This window comes from Petaurus breviceps, unplaced genomic scaffold (genome assembly GCF_028583685.1).
Source record: "Petaurus breviceps papuanus isolate PSGF00001 unplaced genomic scaffold, PetGlider_PUasm1.0 447, whole genome shotgun sequence".
Classification (NCBI taxonomy): Eukaryota; Metazoa; Chordata; class Mammalia; order Diprotodontia; family Petauridae; genus Petaurus; species Petaurus breviceps.
The window spans coordinates 91,262-112,492 of NW_027186339.1; the positions used below are offsets into that span (position 1 = coordinate 91,262).

General features: G+C 38.9%; 1 protein-coding gene across 1 annotated transcript in view; it reads left to right on the top strand.

Annotated features, from left to right (window-relative positions):
- Positions 1 to 15,928: 15,928 nt before the first annotated feature.
- The window catches only part of LOC138171574 (vomeronasal type-2 receptor 26-like), a 48,662-nt gene continuing 43,359 nt past the window's right edge, over positions 15,929 to 21,231 (top strand). The window contains exon 1 of the mRNA XM_069101101.1: positions 15,929 to 16,198. Within this exon, the coding sequence (XP_068957202.1) occupies positions 15,944 to 16,198 (255 nt within the window). The 5' untranslated portion in view covers positions 15,929 to 15,943. The remainder of the gene's footprint in view (positions 16,199 to 21,231) is intronic.

Here is a 21,231-nt window from a genome sequence, read left to right on the forward strand (position 1 = left end):
CCTTCATCATAGACTTCTGTTGCCAAGATGGAAGAATTAGGAAGTAACCTTTTGAAGCATTCAACTTTCCCTTCACACAACTAAAAAGCCTGCTCAGAATTGATCTAGGGGCCAGGAGGAAGCTGACCAGTCCAGCAGGGAAGATCTGCCTCCTGTGGTTGGAGCGGAGTGAGGTCCAAGAGCAGCATCCGCAGCCAGCTTCATAGGAGGGGGCCTGAAGCAAGGCTCTAAGCCTGGGGAAATCCATCACTAAGGCCAAGCCCTGATGCAAATCAGCAGCCCCTTAGGCAAGTAAGCAGCCTATGCAGCACCTCAAGTCCCCACCCCAGCAACCCCACAAGTACCACAAGGCAAAAAGGAGGTCTTGACCCCATTGTGGTTTAGAATGAAACCCTACGCTGGGACTGGCATATAGCAAAACCCCACTCCAGAGGCATCCCAGCAGAGAGACCTGGTTTACATACTAACCTAGCAACACTGCCCCACCCCTGGGGAAGACCACCAACAAGATCACTACTCCAGGTCAAGACACCAGAAAGACTGTCACCCCAGCAAGCCCGTAGCAAGGTTTTTTTTTTTTTTTTTTTTTTGGCCTGGAGAAGGCTTGAAGCTACATTCTGCACACAGGAAGCTAGAACAGGGGATCCCATACCCCCATGAAAACAAGAAAGAAAGACTTCCCTCAAAGGAAAGCAAACATCTAAGCCCTGAAGCACAGTGAAAAACAGCAGTAAGACCCAGAGCCCCAGGAAAAAGCTTGGGACAGTGCAAGACCAGACCCTAACTCTCACATAAAAACACCAAGTAACAAAAAAGGAAAGAAAAATGAGTGGAAAAAACACATACATGTGCACATGGGTGTGAAACCAACCCCACCCCCAACACACACACACAAAGACCTTGATTACAGAAAGTTGCTATGGTGATAGGGAAGATCAAGGCAAAAACTTAGAATAGGACAATAGTGTCAAAATATCTATATGTGAAGATTCAGAGAAAAATGTAATTTGATCTTAGTCCCAAAAATTATTCCAGCAAGAGTTGTAAAATGATTTTTAAAGGCAAATTAGTAAAGTAGAAAAAGCTTGGGAAATGAGAATAATAAAAGAGAATAAAAAGAGAGTCAATAGCATTGGGAAATATATATAAGAATATATTTAAGAAGATAATTCCCTAAAAAATAAAATTGTTTACCAAATAGAAAAGGAAATTCAGAAGCTCACTAAAACAAATAATTCCTTAAAAATTAGAATTGTAGAAGTGGAAACTAATGACTACATGACACATCAAAATATGATTAAAAAAATTGAAAAGAACAAAAATAATAGAAGAAAATGTGAAATTTCTCATTACAAAAACAACTGGTCTAGAAAATAGATCCAGGAGAGATAGTATAAGAATAATGGGATTACCTCAGCAATATGTTTCAAGAAATTTTCAAAGAAAACTAGCATGATGTATTAGAACTAGAGGGAAAATAGAAATTGAAATAATTCACCCATCACTGACTGAAAGAGATCCTAAAATGAAAACTCCCAACAAAACCATCTTCAAATTCTAGAGGTCACAGATCAAGGAAGTAGCATTGCAAGCAGCCAAAAAGAAAGAATTCAGGGGCAGAGTCAACATGGTGGAATAGAAACAGGACTTCTGAGGGTCTCTGGCTTCCACCTCCTCCAATTTGTGTAAAAAGATGACTCTGAACAAACCTTGGAGACTCAGAACCCACAAAATGACACAGAGAAGCTAATCGTCCACTGAGGACAGCCCAGCAGGCCAGGAGGAAGCCAACAGTGCAGCACTCTGGGAGCCACGCCAGCCATGCACAAACCCAAGGTCTTAGCCTCAGGGCAGCCACAGCCAGCTGTTGGAGTGAATTCACATTATAGGCAAAATAGAGGTTGAAAGAATCCACCAATCACCTCCTGAAAAAATCCCCAAAAGAAAACTCTTAGGAATATTATAGCCAGTTTCCAGAATTCCCAGTTGTGATAGTAATGGCAATTAAAGATTCCCCTGTATTGGCTTGGTTTTCAAATTGATTGTACTAAAACCCAGAGCTTGTTAATCCCACCTGTGGGATGGACTTTTTGATGTGAAAAGAAAGTCCTGAACTGGGAGGAGCTGGTGATGTAGATTTGGAGAGACAAGAGAGAGGCGGAAGATCTTTTTGGAAGCAGCACTTCGTGGAGAGAGAGAGACTAAGAGAATTGCTGGTGGCCACTTTGAATTGCCCTGGACTTTTGAGACCTGCCCCCTGACCTGCCAAGGACTGAGGAGACATGGCTGTTTTGCTGGTACTTTGGCTGTCTGTTTTGATGTTATTTTGCCAGATTTGTCCACTGGTGAAAGACAGTCCTTTTGTTGAAGAAGTCCTGGAACCTGGCTGTTCACTAAGAAGCCCTGAGACTGTCCTGCAGACAGAGAGTGAATACTGTCCACTGGTAAAGAACAGTGCTGGTGTTGCAGGGGTCTGGAGACTGTCCTGCAGACAGAATGAATACTGTCCACTGGTGAAGGACAGTGCTGTTGTTGCAGGGGTCTGGAGACTGTCCTGCAGACAGAGTGAATACTGTCCACTGGTGAAAGACAGTGCTGTTGTTGCAGGGGTCTGGGAGCCTTTCTGTTGGTTCAGAAGCCCTGAAGAAGGATTTTCTTGTTGTATGTTTACAGAAATCCTGGGAGAGGGCTTTGCTAATGTGTTCAGGGGTTCTAGGACTGTTCTACAGACAGAGGATAAATTCATGAAGGGATTGGCAATGTATCTTATGGCCTTGCTAAGCCTTGTCTCCCCAGGAACTAAGATTGCTGAGAACTTGCCTCCTGTCAAGATGAAGAAAAGACCTCCATTTGGGTATTAAGTGCTGTGTTTAAACTTGATGTAACTCTGGGGTAGATTCAATTGTGATCCAGGGGTGGGGACCTTTTGACCTTATGTTTGGAAACTAATCTCCATTTGAGAAGAGGGGCTTTGTGGTGGACTTAATTAAGGTATAGCCTAGGGGTGGAGAAGTATTTAGAACAGAGACTTTGTAATTGATTGAATGATTGGAAGGTCCTGGGGTGGGGTAGTCCTTGGAGATTATTTAATCACATTTAGTAAATGCTGTATTTTGAATGATGTCATGTTTTGATCTTCTCTGTTCTTGGTTGGTCACTGAATAAAATGGAGAGCACCTATGCTGGTATTCTGAACCTTGGAAAGTTGCCTTTCCTTGGCATTACATTACACCAGTTCAAGGAGAAAATATTACAAGGAGACAAGAAGAAGCAATTTGAATATTGTGGAAAAACAATCAGGATAACACAGAATCTGGCAGCTTCTACACTTAGGGATCTAAGGGCTTGGAATATGATATTCTAGAGGGCCAAGGAACTGGGATTAAAGCCAGGAATCACCTACCCAGCAAAACTGAGTATCACATTTCAGGAGAAAATATGATCATGCAGTGGAATAGAGGACTCTCAAGCGTTCTTGATGAAAAAAAAAAGAGTCAAATAGAAATTTTGATATTCAGATACAAGAAGTAAGAGAAGCATGAGAAAGTAAACAAAGAAAAGAAATCATAAGGAACTTATCAAAGTTGAACTATTTGCATCCCTACATGGAAAAACCATGATTGTAACTTATGAAACTTTTTTCAGTATAAGAGTAGTTGAACAGAATAGAAATTTATATATTTGTATACACACACATACATATATGTGTCCATATAGGAGGATATATGGGCTTATGAATACATATGTGTATGTGTGTATATGTGTGTGTGTTCAAGTATACATAGATAGATGGCAGAGAGGACCAGTTTAATGGGAAAGAATGATACTTAAAAGGTAAAATTAAGAAGTGAGAGAGGAATATAATGAGAGCAGATGGGGAGAAACAGAATGGGGTAATTTATCTCATATAGAAGAGGCAAAGGAAAATGGTTACACTGGAGGGAAAGAAAGGGAAGGCAAAAAGGAAAGGGTCAACCTTATTCTCACTGAATTTGGCCAAGGGAGGGAATGACACACACACAAAACAGAGTATCTCATCCTATAGGAGATTAGGGGGAAAGGGGATGAGAGGGGGGATGGTGGAAGGAAAGGCTGGCTGGGGGTGAGGGAAGTTGGAAGCACCCACTTTTTAAAATTTTTTTTGGTCTTTATTAATTAGTTTGTTTAATTTTAATTTAAAAGATTCAATTCCACAATTCCTTGTGTTTCAAATTTTCTCTCACACCCTCCCCCCCCACACACTTGATGGCATACAATCAAGTATACAATCTGCAAATACTTTCACATTAGACATTAGTCAGGTTATAAAGAAGGACTGCATCATATGGAAGGAACAATGGGAAAGAGGAAAGAAAACCAACCATGAAAAAGAAAAAGAGCAGGTAGTTTGCTTCAATCTGGATTCAAACTCATTTCTTTCTATGAATGTAGACATCTCTATCTGTCATAAGTCTTTTGGGGTTGACTTATAATCCTGCATTGCTGAGAACAGTCCAGTCTATCAAAGTTGGTCATCACACATACGTTATGTCTCTAATTGTGTACAAAAATCTCCTGGTTCTTCTACCCTTCTCACTCAGCATCAGTTCGTATAAGCTTCTCCAGGTAAATATGAAGTCCATCTGCTCCTCATTTCTTAAAACAGAGTAGTATTCCATTACATGCATATAACACAACTTGTTCAGCCATTCCCAAATTGAGGGGCACCCTTTTAATTTCCAATTCTTTGTCACCACAAAAAGAGCTTCTATAAATATTTTTGTATATATGGGTCTTCCTCCCACTTCTATGGTCTCTTCAGGATACAATCCTCGAAATGGTATTGCTGAGTCAAATGATATGAAATTATTTATAACCCTTTGGGCATAATTCCAGATTGCTCTCCAGAATGTTTGGATCAGTTCACAACTCCACCAGCAATGCATTAGTGTTCCAATTTGCCACATCCTCTCCAGCATTTGTCATTTTCCTGTTTTGTCATCTTAGCCAATCTGACAGGTGAGATGTGGTACCTCAGAGTTGTTTGATGTGTATTTCTCTAATCAATATATCCTTGGCATTCCAGTATATTTCTAATGAAATCCAACAGCAAGAGATAGAAAGAGAAATCCCATTTAAAGTTACTGTAGATATTATAAAATATTCGTGAATCTGCCTGCCAAACAAATCTAAGACCCATATGAACACAACTACAAAACACTTCAAACAAATAAAGTCAGATCTAACAAATTGGAAAAAAAAAAACATCAATTCCTGGTGGCTGGGTCGAGCTAATATAATAAAAATGAAAATTTTACCCAAATTAAATTACATATTTAGTGCCATATCACTCAATTTACCAAAAAATATTTTATAAAGCTATAAAAAATAGTAACAACATTCATTTGGAAGAGCAAAGGGTCTACAATATTAAGCGAATTAATGAAAAGAAATGCAAGGAAAGGTGGACTAGCTGTACCAGATTTTAATCTGTATTATAATGCAGCTGTCCTCAAAACTACTTGGTACTGGCTGAGGAATAGAGTAGTGGATCAATAGAAAAGTTTGGGTACATGGGTCCCAGCAGTCAATGACTACAGTAATCTACTGTTTGATAAACCCAAAGACCCAAGTTTTGGGGATAAGTATCCACTTTTTAAAAGGTACAGTATCAAAGTAGAAAATAGAACAAGTAGGATGTGGGATAGTAGGGAGGGAAATATAGTCAGTCTTTTACAATATATCGACTATGGAAATGTTTTCCATAGCTACACATGTGAAACCTATACTAAATTGCTTATCTCCCAGTATGGGTGGGTGACAAGGGAGGAAGTTTATGAATCTGGGAAGGGAATGTAAAGTTTTAAAATCAAATGTTTAAAGATGTATATATATATATATATATAATCATTAGTATTATTTTAATGCAACTGGGAAATAACGTATGCAGGTACTGGGTTATAGAGATCCAACCTGCCCTACTGGAAAGTTGGAGGGGTATGGGAGATGAAATGGGAGAGAGCAGATTGGAGTAGGGGATATCTAGTGGGATCACTATTTTTGGGTGGTGGGTAGGGGAAAATCTATAACTCAAAATCTTGCAAAAATAAATGATGTAAATTAGAATTAATAAAACAGTTAATAATAAAAGAAAGAATTCAAATATTGTGAATTTTCAGTCAGGATTTGGTGTCTTCTACCTTAAAAAATGGAGGAGATGGGATATGATATACTGAAAAGCGAAGGAGTTAGGATTGAAATCACGAAAACATACCAGCAAAATTGAATATAATCTTTCCAGGAGAAAAAATGATATTTAACAAGATAGAGTACCTTCAAGCATTTCTAACTAAAAGACCAGAACTGAATAAAAAATTTGGCTTCCAAATACAAGACTCGAGGAAAACATGAAAAGATAAAAAAGGCGGGTGGGTGGAGCCAAGATGATAAAGTAAAAGCAGAAAATTCCATGAGCTCCTGCCACAGCCACTTCCAATACCTGTAAAATATAACTCTAAAAATTTTTAGAGGTACATAACCCACAATATGACAGAAAGAAACAAGTCTCCTGCTGAAGGCTGCCAGGAAAGCTGATGGGAATGATCTATTGCACCAGGCTGGGAGCCAAACACAGTTCCACATGAGCTGCAACTGAGCCTGGGGTGGCCCTGTCCAGCAGCCCAGACCAGCTGGACCATATTTCAGGAGAGTTAATCACTGGTGGCTGTGGCAGTTGCCAGACTTCTCAACTCATAAACACTAAAGAGAAAGTTAAAAGTCAGTGGGGAACTCTGGTGGAACCAAGTGACAAAAGAGTAGAGTGTGCCCCCTACCCCTGGGGTAAGACGTGGAGGAAGTTCAGCAGCTGTAGCTGCTGCCATGTGCCTCCCTCCAGAATTCCTGGCCTACAGATCTTAGGGGGACCTAGTGACCATTCAGAGTGTAATCACTATTCCTTTGACCTACTTGGATCTGGGTTGCTACCTTGGGTAGTGGTCCTGGGGTGAGAAACACCAGTGTGCCAGAGGTTCTGGTGGCTTAAGAGAGGGAACCCTCCTCAGGCCTTTAGCAACTTTTGCAAAAACCCCAGTGATTTGGCATAAAGCTCTCCTCTCTGGAAGCAGAGTTCTACCATGGCAAAGACCTCAAATGTCAAGTAACTGGCTGGCAAAATGAGCAAGCAGAGGAAGCACAATCAGACCATAGAATCCTTTTTGGGGGAAAACAAAGATCAAAATATAGAACAGAAGAAGTCAACAAAGACAAAACTGCTGCATCAAAAGCTTTCAAGAAAAATGTGAGTTGGTTACAGGCTATGGAGGATTTTGATAATCAAATAAGAGAAGTGGAGGAAAAGTTTGGAAGATAAATGGGAACAATGGAAAAAAGTCACAAAAAGCTATTCAATAAACAGACTGAAGAAAATAACACCTTAAAAATAGACTAACTCAAATGTCAAAGAGGCCCAAAAATCCAATGAGGAGAAGAATGCCTTAAAAAGCCAAATTTGTCAGATGGAAAAGGAATTTCAAAAATCCACTGGAGAGAATGATTCCGTCAAAATTAGATTAGAGGAAATGGAAGCTAATGACTTTTTGAGACATGAAGATACTATTGAACAGATCCAAACAAATGAAAAATAGAAGGCAATGTGAAATATCTCATTGGAAAAACTGCTGAGCTGGAAAATAGATCCAGGAGAGATAATTTTAAAATTATTGGGCTACTTGAAAGCCATGATCAAAAAGAGAACCTAGAAATCGTCCTTCAAGAAATTCTCAAGGAAAATTGCCCTGATATGTTAGAAACAGAGGGCAAAATAGAAATTGAAAGGATTCACTGTTCACCTCCTGAAAAAAGGTACCAAAAAGAAAATGCCTAGGAATATGATAGCCAAATCCCAGAGATCCCAGGTCAACAAGAAAATATTATAAGCATCCAGGGAAAAACAATTTGAGTATTGTGGAAACAGAATCAGCATAACACAAAATCTAGCAGCTCCTTCACTGAGGAATTGAAGGGCTTGCAATATGATATTCCAGAGGTCAAGGGAACGAGGATTAAAACCAAGAATCACCTATCCAGCAAACCCAAGTATAATGTTTCAGGGAAAATACAGTCATTCAATGAAATAGAGGACTTTCAAGCATTCTTAATGAAAAAAACATAGTTGAATAGAAAATTTGACATTCACATACAAGAAGCAAGAGAAGCATGAGTAGGTAAACAGGGAAAAGAAATCATAAGTAACTTATTAAAATAGAACTATTTACATTCCTACATGGTAAAATGATAATTGTAACTCATGATGAGACTTTTCTCAGTATGAGGATAGTTGAAGGGAATATATGTGTGTGTACATATATATACATATATATATATATATATATGTTTATATAGAAATGTAAATGTGCACATAAATACATATGTGCATTGCTGAATATGTGTACATATATAGAGGCAGAGGGCATAGAATTAGTTGAATAGGAAGAGATAATATCTAATATATAAAATTAAGAGGTGAGAGAGGAATATAATGAGAAGAGATAAAGATAAACTACTCTTTACCCAAAAAAAACCAGATTTCACCCTTAATCTTGCAGCCACCTGCAGATGTTCCACTCAGATTCATGGACAGCAATTCCTTTACATGAATGTAATCCTTTTTTGGTACAAGCAAATTAATTTTTATGTTTTTAAATATCATTTTATTTTTAGTTCCAAATTCTATTCTTTCCTCTCCATCCATTGAGAAGGCCAGGGATACACCCGTTATACTGATTAAGTCATTAAAATATATATTTTCACATTTGATATATTCCCCAAAAATAAAAAATAAAAATTGTGCTTTAATCATCATTGAGACTATCTATTCTCTATCTGGAGGTAGACAGTCTTTTTGTATGATAAATCTTTTGGAATTGTTCTGAATTACTGCATTTATCAGAGTTATTTAGTGATTTGCTGTTGATAATCTTTGCAATATTGTTTCTCCTATGCACTTTATTCTCCTGGTTTTCACTTCAGATTGCATCAGTTCATAAATGCCTTTCCATGTTTTTTTCTGAAACAACCCATTTATCATTTTTACAGCACAATATTATTCCTTCATATTCATACATAATAACTTCTTTTGTGATGTAATGGTAATGGTAATTTGACCTTCCCTACACCCTAATAGGCCAAATTTAATCACATGTAACCTGTGGTAAGTGGAGTTTACTGAATGGGTGTAGCAGAGTCCAGAAGAAGCAGGGAGTCAGAGAAGTTAGATGGAGGGAGGAGAGAAGATACAGGCAAGGGGACAACTAAGCTTGTGAATGTTTGTTTGTGGTAAGGCCAAAGGATGGCGTTGCTCCTTGCTGTGCTATAGTGCATTAACTTCTTTGTTGCTGTGATGAATTTGACTTTTGGTGTTTGGACTTGGCTTTCTGGTTTGTGAATAAATGTTTTGCTTCTGTTTTCTATAGGGATAATCTGTCGTATTTTGTGATTCAGATTTATTCCAACATATTCATAGTCTCTGTTGGTGCCATGAATATTGCATGGGTTTTATAGGCTATTCCCCAACAGAGAGATAACCCCTCAGTGTCCATTTTTTTGCCATCACAAAATGATTTGCTAGAAATATTTTTGGACATGAGTCCTTTTGCTTTTTATTTAATCTATTTGTAGTGCATACACAACAACAATATTCATGAGCAAAAGAGTGTGTAAAGTTTTATAGCCCTATATACCTGTGGGTATAGGCTGGAATTGTTCTCCATAATAGTTAATTCAGTTTACTCCTCCACCAATAGTGCATTAGTGTATATATTATCTCCATTTTCTCCAGCACTTGTCATTTTCTTTTTCTGTCATTTTGTAACCTTTTCATATTCCATTTGTTCTTATTTCATATTATACCTACACCTGATCTTTTACCCCACTGTGACCTCAGTATTTCTCCAAGTCATCTCACATACTAATTAGATTCTCCTCCCTTCTAAATATTGACACTTTGATGAAAAATTTATTTCTACTTCATCTACTCCTCTTGAATAATTTGCACTATAAATGATCATACCATATATACCTCAAGTTTGTATTATTCTCCCAATTAGAACTGATATATAGCTTACTCTTGTTCAAGAAAGTTATGAAACTTTGCTAACTAGGCATAAATCCTAATTGGTCCAGTGGTTAGAGTGCTAAGCCTGAAGCTAGGAAGATTAGTCTTCATGAGGTCGATTCCCACCTGAGACTTACGTGCTAGCTCTGTGACACTGGCAAAGGCACATAGCTCTGTTCACCACAGTTTCCTCATCTCTAAAATGAGTTATAAAATGAGGAAAAGGAAAACCACTCTAATACTGTTTCCAAGAAAACCCCAAATAGGTTCAGAAAGAATTGGACATGATTGAACAATAAAAACAGTTTTCTGTATGCCTATGTGTGTCTGTGTATCCACGTGTCTTGTTGATTTTTTTCACATTCATAATCCTGAGCTTTCTAGAGTTCCAACGATCAGGGAGAGCATGCTTCCTTTTGCTGGCCTTCTTGGCCCAAAAGTTTAGTTTTCACTACGCTGGCCCTGGCTCACCAAACTTTCAAAGTCACCTAAGTCATTATACCTCTGTCCAAGACACTCTTTTTATTGATTTCCCTTGTTTGGATGCTAACAATAACTTTTCACTGACATTGCTCTCAGTTTGGAACACTGCCTCTCCACAATACAGAAGGGGATATAGATGGAATCAGCCAGACCTGCATCTGAATCTTTCTTCAGCTACATATGGACTATGAGATGCTAGTCAAAGCCCTGGTCTTTTCTCTAGCCTGTTTCCTCATTAGTAAAATGTTGATAATAATACTACCTATCTCACAGGGTGGTGGTGAGAATGAGATTTGAGAATATATATAAAAGGCATTATAATCCTTAAAGCATTATGTAAATGCAAGCTAGTGGATTGAGCTACTTATTAATAAAATTGTTTTAAGTAAGCTGTTTTACTTTAGATTTCTTATCTCTAAAAAAGCACTTGTTGGATTAACTTGATTTTTTCAGTTCTTTCTAGTTCTAAATCCCATGATCATAAGACTCTAGAGAAAACTATGCATTTCCAGATCATGCCAGTATCACAAGATATCATGATAATAAAGTCAATAAAGCTGTGAACTATAGATGACGATTTTTTCAGGCACCATTTGGAATTTCTGATTCTCCATTCTTGTTCCTTGAGTCTCTCTGATTCTACAGTATTGTGCATTAAGGGAGTCAGGACTGGTGAGTTCATCTGAGGACAAGATGGATCCTGTCTCAGAAGTCACTGGACATCACAGCCATGCGTCCTGTAGACTCTCAGCCCAGCTGCTCTCTCTCTGAAAGTTTTAATCTTATTTCTTCACATCAAACTCTCCCTGATGCAACACTTTCCAGCTCCAGGAATCTGCAGAGCCCTGGGTCACACAGGGACAAACATGCTATTCCATGAGGGCGCCTGTCCAGTAGTCTCTGTTGACAACAGGGACAGAGAATCCAAAACATATTTTCCCACTTATCTTTTTGTTTTGGATGCAGGGACACAGGTGGGATGCCTGAGGCAAGAATGGTCCCCAGAAGTCCTCATGGACCTGCATGTCTTTGTGGAGGACATAGTCAGGGACTCACCACAAGCTCACTGATAGAAAGCAGTTGAGGGGCCAGGGAAACCTTATAATAAATCACCCCTTGGTCTTACATCACTGTCCTTTTATTTGACATCGGAACAACTACTGTCCCTTTGTGTTTCCTCAGCTGTGGGGGGAGGACATGTCCTGCCCGTCTGACCCAGAATAGGACTTTGCAGCTCCAGAAGTTTTCTCAGCAGAGCAAGCTTAGAATGTTTGGTTTTGTTCCAGGTCTGGCAGCCCCTTGGCTCCCACCAGGCTTGGGACTTTTTCTCATGCTCAGGGTTATGTGGCATCTGGTACCAAGAAAGGTTTCTCTGTTGCTTTCTGTCCTGCTCCTGTCACTACTGCTGCAGCTTCCAACTTCTGAAAACAGGGCAGAGGAGCCATTCTGCTTCCCCAAAATTAGCCCCAGTCTTGTGAGAAATGGGGATCTCATGATTGGGACTTTTATCCCCATGTATTCAGTTGAAGTGAGCAGTATCATAGGAGTAGGACTCTTTAGAAGTAAACCTGACGAGGACTGTCGGGATTTTAAGTAAGTGCCTAGCTACCTATGCTTCTGAGCAGGTTGATGATTGCAGGGGACTTTACTGAAGGGACAGGCAGATGGGACCTTGCCTGCTGATTCTGGGGTCTCTTCTACACACTCTTCCCTGATAGTCAGTTTGCATCCATCTAATATTTTTGTTTGTTTGTTTTTTGCTCTTTTTTGGAGGGCAATTGGGGTTAAGTGACTTGTCCAAGTTCACAGGGCAATTTTTGTATTAAGTGTCTGAGATCAGATTTGAACTCATGTCCTCCCGACTCCACAGCCGGTGTTCTGTTCACTGTACCACCTAGCTACCCCCCATGTAATTTTCTTTTAGAGCATTAGAGTGAAAGGATTGTTTTTGCCTGTCTCTCTGTCTCTCTTCTGTATTTTCCTGTCTTATTCTGTATGTGTGTATTTACATCTGTTTGTGTATCTGTCTCTTCTCTCACTGACCTTGAGGCAGTGAAGATCTCTGGAGTGTTGTCTTGCCTCTGCTCATGTTGTGAACTCCTCCAATAAATACAAGGACCCAGTATCTAGCAATGAAACCTCAAATACAAGCAATGAATATCTTTACTATAGGAATAGGATTTATACCCAAACACACACACACACACACATATACATACACTCCTTCCAGTGACATCCCTATCCAGTTTCACTGTGAGATGCCTGTGAGGCATAACCCTGACAAGAGATTTGCGGCCATGGTTTTGGGAGACAAAGAATGGGACTTGGAAGATGACAATTGTGACATCCTCTCTATGTCTCTGTGTCAGGGCTTCTAGATTGCTTTTGAGTTCTTTCTGAATTTTAAATTGCATTTGTGCCTTTCTTTTCTCTCCTCCACATATTCATCTCCATTGCCTTAAGTTAGGAAATATTTTTATGTGCTTCTATTTCTTATATGTTTTAATATATTCCCAATTCTTTTCTATTCTGTGATCGTTCACCAGCTAGGCTGTGTGGATGATAGTTGTCAAGAGGCAGAAAACCATGCTCTCACCTTGTGTGTAGCACTGGGAAAAAGAAATCTTTTTGGTTTCTATGTAGCCTTTGGCAGACATTTGCTTGAGGTCATGTAATGGGAAGTTAAATTTTAAAGATCTTCCCTGTCCCTAGGCTAAAGTGCACCTGGGTGGGAGGCTTGTTTTTCAGTAGATACTTCTTGATTGGCCAGTGAGTCAATAAAGTTGTCACATTCTCTGAGCCAGGAGAAAGCTATATAAGCCCTGATGTGTAGCTTTGTTTTGGGGCTCACTTTGAGAAGAGTTATGTTATTTGATCAGATGAAACTCTGGGAAGCCATTGTTGAGAGTCCCCGGCTTTGAAAAACCCAGATGTTGAAACCCAGATGTTGATTTGGTATGGGTGTAATGGCTGGGCAGTTTGGAAACTGTCTGCTTCATCTGTTTCTCTGTCTTGATAATTCTGTCTGTGTATTCTGAAGTTCAGGGTGCTGACCTTTTTCCCCTGAACTAGGTAAACGATACATATTTGACTGATTAAAGTAAGCTTGTTAACCCATTTTGAGTTGCTTTCCCTTAACAAAGCAGATCTAAGAACCTGTGTTGGCAGCTGACATAGGGACGCTGGGGTGCTTGCCGCTACAGGTCAGTTTTTGAGGACATGCACAGGAGAACTGGGTTCTTTCCTCCTTTATTCTATTTGTAGCAAGTCTGTATGAAGAAAGAATGGGCAAAGGATTTCAAATTCTCAGAAAATAGGCAGTTAATACAGGGAAAGTCAGTTTGGTTGTTGATGATAGAGTGAATAAGAAGCCTGAAGATTCCCTTTTATTTTTTTATGTTCTGGAATACAGGTCTGAATTATCTTCACAATGAGAATTGCTGGAGAAATATTTCTGGATTCTAAACTTTTTGGAGCATATTGACATAAATATGAGATCTACTTGGCTTTGAGTTTGGGGCTGGGTGATTAAATTCTTTATAGTAATCTCTCTGTCTCTGCCTCTCTCTGTGTCTGTCTCTCTCTGTCTCTTCTCTCCGTCCCTCTCTTTTCTTTTTTTTAAATTCCTACCATAAAAGGGAAAATGTAAGGAGAGAAGATAGGGCCAAGTGAGCCCTCCAGATCTTGACCTTAAAGTGCTTAGACTCCACTTTCTAGCAGATCCTCTGGGTACATATTTGGAGTGCTTCCTATTCTTCAGGCATGCTTCTGTGCCCTTGTCCACTCATTTCCCTCTCCTGGGCTTCCTCATTTTCACCTATGAATACCCCCAATCCTTCCAGGGAAAACTTCATGGAGTTTTCCTTTATTGAGAAAGTGCCTCCTCCTGCTCCGTATTCGTACTTTCTCTGAACCAATCACAGGTCCCATATTCCCTACTGCATTAGCTTACTGGTTTGTGAACTTATCAAACTCTATTTTATCCTAACATTCTGGAGATAGGGGTTATTTGGATACATTATGGGAACATCCTCTTGTCAGGTACTTTCCTAACACAGAGGTAGGAACTAGAATTGCACCCAGGAAAGACAGAAATCTCCCTCATCTCTCTGTCTTGTGTGGCTGGGGGATAGCAATGCAGCTTTGAATGAGACCCCTAGACACAGTGATCATGTCAAGGAATAGCCAGGGGTCAGTGGCACTGAGGCAGCAGCTTCCCAATTCATTCCTTGTTCTCTATATTCTCTAAATCAGAAAACTTGGAAAACTGGTGCAGATACTGAGTTGTTAGTCTCACATGCTTCTAAGAAGAGAGCTCTGCAAGAGCTGGCATTTCTGGAGGGTTGAGCAGTACTGGATAGAACCAAAAGGACGCAGAAGTGGAGAAACTATAGGAGGGGAGATTTTTTGGCAGGAATCAGGGAGATGCTCACAAAGGTACAGGGTACAAAAGGAGAAGGGACACACTTCAGTCATGTGGAGTCTTGGATAGAGTAAAGTTTCTGAGGAGGGAAAGAATGACAAGAGCTATATAGGGTTATTATCTGGGACAAGCAGAATCAGTCTTTCGGAGCAGGGGCCATAGGAGCTTATACCTGGGTGTGGGCCAAGGTTCCAGACTAATTCTGACTAAAGTTTTGTGAAGGTCAGGGGGGACTGTGAGTGAGCTGATATTCAAACCCAGACTACAGAAGGAAACAGGACTTTGAGCACTTACTCTGCTCTTTCTCTTGCAAAATGATTAAGTATGTTATTAATTTTTTTAAATTTCCCTGGACTTCTTCATTTATCTTTTAGGGCAGAACTTGGAACCTATGTCTTCCTTCTAGGTTCCTCAGTGCAGACTTTTGTCTGGGTCCAAGTTTACAGAACATGTCTTTTTATTAACTTGATTTGTTATATGAAGTGACTTTGAGGCTCCAGGTTCCCTACCCCTGTCTTAAAAGAAGCTACTATTTCCTTATGGGAAATACTATGGTGGACAGTGCTTGTGCTTCTGAGATTAAATGTTACATTAGGCAACTTCTGGTCTGTTTTCAAAAGCTCAAACTCTAATTTTGAAATGGAAGTTTTTCTTTATATCTTTGTTAAATGAATGAATGAATTAGTTTATGAGTGAGTGACTCAAGCAGACAGAGCCATTCTAGGAACTCAAATAGGCCTCAATATAGCCATCACAAGAAGGAAGCCGTATAGAACCACAGGAGGTTATTAATACACTTAAAATAAGGTTGGGTCCATAGGTTTGTCCCTCATATGGCTGGAATATTACCTTTCTCTAAGTAAATTATTTTTACAAACTTTGAAATGGTTTCTGACTCTCTCCCCTTTAGGTGGCTATACAAAAATTACCAACAAGCCCTGACATTAATGTTTGCCATAGAGGAAATCAACAAGGACTCTAACCTGCTACCCAACATTACCTTGGGATTCCACCTCTACAACACCTACCACAGTGATGAGAGGACATTGGAGAGCTCCCTGAGGTGGCTGTCTGGGCAGGGTCAGTTCATCCCTAACTACAGCTGCTGGGAGCAGGACAAGTGTGTGACTGTCATTGGAGGAGCCACATCAGCTCTGTCTCTCCAGATGGGGACCCTTCTTGACCTCTATAAGTATCCTCAGGTTGGTACTATGACCCTTACACTTTCTGAAGCTTCATCAGTCCCTTGAGAGGTATAGCATGATGAAATAGTTAGGGAGTATATCTTGGAATCAGGAAGCTCAAGGTAAAAAAATTTGTCTCTTCCACATAGAGGCTCTGTGACTCTGGCCAAGTCCTTTAGCTCTCTGTACTCTAAGCAACTCTCAGAGGCTATATATTTCAGAGAAGGCAATAAACTTGCATTGGTAGAAATTGTATCTTGACTGGAAATTCCTATACCAATGACATTATCAGTACAATTTTGAAAACTTAAACATGGGAGAGTGTGAGTCCTTGAGCACTGCACACTCCCTCACTCAAATCAAATTCAGCTGTAAGTCACGTCATCATTTACTTGATGCCATGGTCCTCTTAGAAAATGAATCACCAACACAACCTTTATTATCAAGGAAATTGTTTGTGTCACCTAACTTCAACAATATGAAGGAATCCTATAGGTTTTACAGGCCTTATTTCCCATTATCCAGAGAAAATCCCTGAGCATGGGATGAAACAGCTTCCCCAGTCTCAAATACAACTAATGAGGGAAATTGAAGTATAAGCCATATGTTTTTAGTACTAGTTCATTGTTGTAAGCACTACAATACTTTAACTGTGTTTCATCCTCATGTAGTATGTTGTCTCTCAACATTATTATGAGTTTTCTTTTCCCAAAGACTACTTTTTTCAATAAAAGGAATAGTAAGCAATGGTGTGGAAGGTGCAGATTCTGGAACTGCAATGATGAGAGTGATTTTTAATTGTTGGAGAGAGGAAAGGAAGGGCAACTAATGAGATTACCTACTCAGTAAAAACAATAAAAGAGTTTACCAATACAGATTTCCACTCTTCCTTAAACTATTGAAGGTTTGACAATACAAATGACAAGTCATAGAGGTGATTCTTCTTAAAATCTACTTTGACTTTCACTTCAGTGATTAATAACTGTAATATTTCCTTTTGGCTGCAGTGAAAGAATGTGATTCAAACCTAATGTTTTGCAACACAATTGAAGTTTTTCTATGCATACTCTCAGTTACTTCTCTGAACTCAGAGAAGACTGCTTAGTTACATATAGGGAGATATATGAAAGAGCTTTATTTCTACATTGAATTTTTGATGGGTTTTAAAGAGAGAATGAAGAACATTCATTGTTAAATTTGAAAGTTTTAAAGCCAACTTGATGATGGTTAATATAGGGAACTTTCAAAAACATCTAAATATACCAGTGGAGTTTTTGAAGTTCTTGCAGCCATGACACAGTCCAAAATGTATTACTTTCCAAAATGTTATCTTCATCCTCTGCAACAACTGTTGGCCAGTGATAATTTTTAGAGGTCTTATGACTTTCACAGTCATTTTTATTTACAATGTTGTTTTTGCATAAATTTTCCTCCTGTGTCTGTTCACTTCATTTTCTATTAGTTCATACAAATCTTTCCAGCTGTCTCTGACTCCAATGCTTATATTCCAATGCATTTATACACAAAAGTATGCCCTCAACAATTTACTAATTGTTTATAGTTCTCCTATGATCAATAACTTTATAGGATTTTAAAAGCTTCTGTAAGTACTTAGAAACATATGGGATCTTTTTCTTTTTCCTTGTTTTCTTTAGCTGAAGTGGGGCAAGTGGAATGGTCTTTTTTTCCCCATTGCCACTTCCAGACTCTGCCTCTCCTTGCATTACTCAGTCAACTTTCTTGATGTGGAAAGTTTGAAAGTTCCTTTAAAGTTCATTCAATTAATATTTATCTCCAATCAAGATTCTAATATGATCTCCAGTGAGTTCAGTGCCTGATTCAGTCTCTCTTTTCTACTCAATTGCTATGCTAGGTGACATCAGCAAACATATTGATAATCATTCATTTCCAGTGACCTATTCCTCCATCTAATCTCAGCTACACACAAAGAGCCACACCATACACCTTTTCTTTCCTCAAAACGTTCTTTTCTATGTTCATATACTTAGAAATTCAATTATTGGGTGACAATCTAATGTGATTTTACATCTCCTGCCCTAAAACTGTGAATCCTGTTCTTCATCTTTATTATGGTCTAAAATTCCTCCAGCCTAATTTCATTTGAAGGTCATTATCTCTATATGAATTATCCTTTCATTCTTCCCCATTTTGATGGCAACATGAACCAGTCCAAGTATATACAGATCTCTTTAGTCCCTTGTTCCCTATCAATGATATTACCTTGATATGCCAGTTCTATGTTATTCCCACTAACACCTGCCTTCATTCTTCTTCCCACACTGATGAAAGAAGTTAGACAAAATCATAAAGTCATGTTGATTGGACACATTACCATTTTACATTATGTAATCTCAACAGCATCTTCACTGGAGCAATGAAATTTTGACTACATTCTCTTCCCTTTTTACACACACCCCACTTGATTTACAAAGTCACTCACTACAATGACTTTCCAAAATTTTCAATACCTTAACCTTTCCCTTGCTCCTCTTCCTGCCAACTCTTTCAATTGAGAAGTTTGCTTCATATGAATTAAATGGGGTAATTTACTGAGATCTCTCTCTTATCCTCAGCTATACTTATATATGACAGAAATAAAGATACATGCCAATATTTGAAAGATATATCTAAATCCATTGTTAGAGGAAAATAATACACCTTGCAATTATTTCTTCAATGAAAGGTGGAGGAGAGAGAGAGAGAGAGAGAGAGAGAGAGAGAGAAAGAGAGAGAGAATTGATACACCTGCTTTTTATACTTTAGCTCAAGCATAATATATTCTACTACAGCTTTTTACTTTTACCCTGTGTGTGTCCCCCTGTTTCAAATGTGTTTCTAGGGTGGTGGAACCAAGATGGTGGCATAGAAGGACGAAATCTCTGTGAGATCCCCCCATAACCACATCAAATACATACAAAATATGACTCTAAACAAATTTTAGAGGTATAGAACCCACAAAATGACAGAGAGAAACAAATCTCCCACTAAAGGCAGACCAGCAGGCAAACAGGAAGGGTTCATCACAGTAAGCTGGGAGCCAAGCCCTTCCCTGCTTTAGCCTGAGATTTTATCCCCAGGGCAGCCCCAACCAGCAGCAGCAGGGGATTTTGGGAGAGCAGATCACCAGCAGCAGTGGCAGTTTCCAAAATTATCAACCCAGAAATACCAACGAAAAAGTGAGAGGTCAGTGTAGAACTCTGTTGGAATTGGAGGCAGGGGGAAATGGAGGAGTGGGTCTGTCCCCTGCCCCCAGAGCTAGAAGTGGCAGAGATGCAGTGGCCCTGCAGCCACATCCATATAGCTACTTCAGAGTTCCTGGCCTGCAGATCGCAGGTGGAGGACATGCAAACATTCAGAGGGTAATTGCTGTTGCTTTAACCTGCCTGGATCTGGATCATGGTCTTGACTGGTGGTCCTGAGGTGTGTAACCAGTGAGCCAGAGTCTTTGAAGGCTGCAGAGATGGCGCCTTCCTGACAGCTCTGGCAGCTACAAAAACCCCAGCAATTTGGGACAAATTCTCCTCTCTGGAAGCAGAGTTGTAATGTGGCAAAGAGCTCAATGGTCAAGTAATTGAGCGGCAACATGAGCAAGCAAAGGAAGCAAAACAAGCACAGCAATCCAACTTTAGATTCCTTTGGGGGGGACTAAAAGAATCAGGGCAAGGAATAGGGGCAAGACAACAAAGTAGGAACTCATGCACCAAAAGCTTCCAAGAAAAATATGAACTGGTTAAAGGTAATGGAGGAGCACAAGAAGGATTTTAAAATCAAGTAAGAGAAGTGGAGGAAAAATTGGGAAGAGAAATGAGAATGATGCAAGAAAATCATGAAAAGAGAGTCAACAAACTGACTGAAGAAAATAAAAACTTAAAAATAGACTAACTCAAAGGACAGAAGAGGACCAAAAAGCCAAAGAGGAGAAGAATGCCTAAAAAGCCAAATTTCCCAGATGGAAAAATAATTTCAATAGCAGACTGAAGAGATTTATTCCTTCAGAATTATACTGGAACAAATGGATGCTAGTGACTTCATACTATTAAACAGATCCGAACAAATGAAAAAAAAATAGAAGTCAATATTAGATATCTCATTAAAAAAAAACACTGACCTGGAAACTATTAACCTACCTTAAAGCCATCATCAAAAAAAGAACGTAGAAATCATCCTTCAAGAAATTCTCAAGGAAAGTTGCCCTGATATTTTAGAACCAGAGGTCAAAATAGAAATTGAAAGAATTCACCAATTACCTCTTGAAAAAGATCCCAAAAAGAAAACTCCTAAGCACATTATAGCCAGGTTCTGGAGTTTCAAGTTCAAGGAGAAAATATTAAAAGCAGCCAAGAGAAATAATTCAAATATTGTGGAAACTAAATCCGAATAACAGAAGATATAGCAGCTTCTACATTAAGGGATTTAAAGGTTTGGAATATGATATTCCTGAGGTCAAAAGAGCTAGGATTAAAACCGAGAATCACCTACCCAGCAAAAGTGAATAAAATGTTTCGGGGCAAAATATTGTCATTCAATGAAATAGAGGACTTTCAAGCATTCTTGATGAAAAAACCAGAGTTGAATAGAAAAATTTGACATTAAAATACAAGAAGCAAGAAAAACATGAGAAGGTAAACAGGGAAAACAAATGATAAGGAATGTATCAAATTTGAACTATTTACATGCCTACATGGAAAAACAATAATTGTAACTTATGAAACTTTTCTCGGTATGAGGATAGTTGAAGGTAATATAAATTTATATATATATATATATATATATATATATATATATACACAATTATATATTCCTATATTGGAGAGTATGTGTGCATATGAATACATATGTGAGTGTGTGTATATACATGCCCAGGTATACATAGATAGAGAGCACAAGATCAATTGAATGGAAAGGGATGATATTTAAAAGTTGAAATTAGAGGTGAGAGAAGAATATAATGAGAGGAAGTGGGGAGAGAAAGAATGGGGTAAATAATTTCATGTAGAAGAGGCAAGGGATAACTTTTACAATGGATGGGG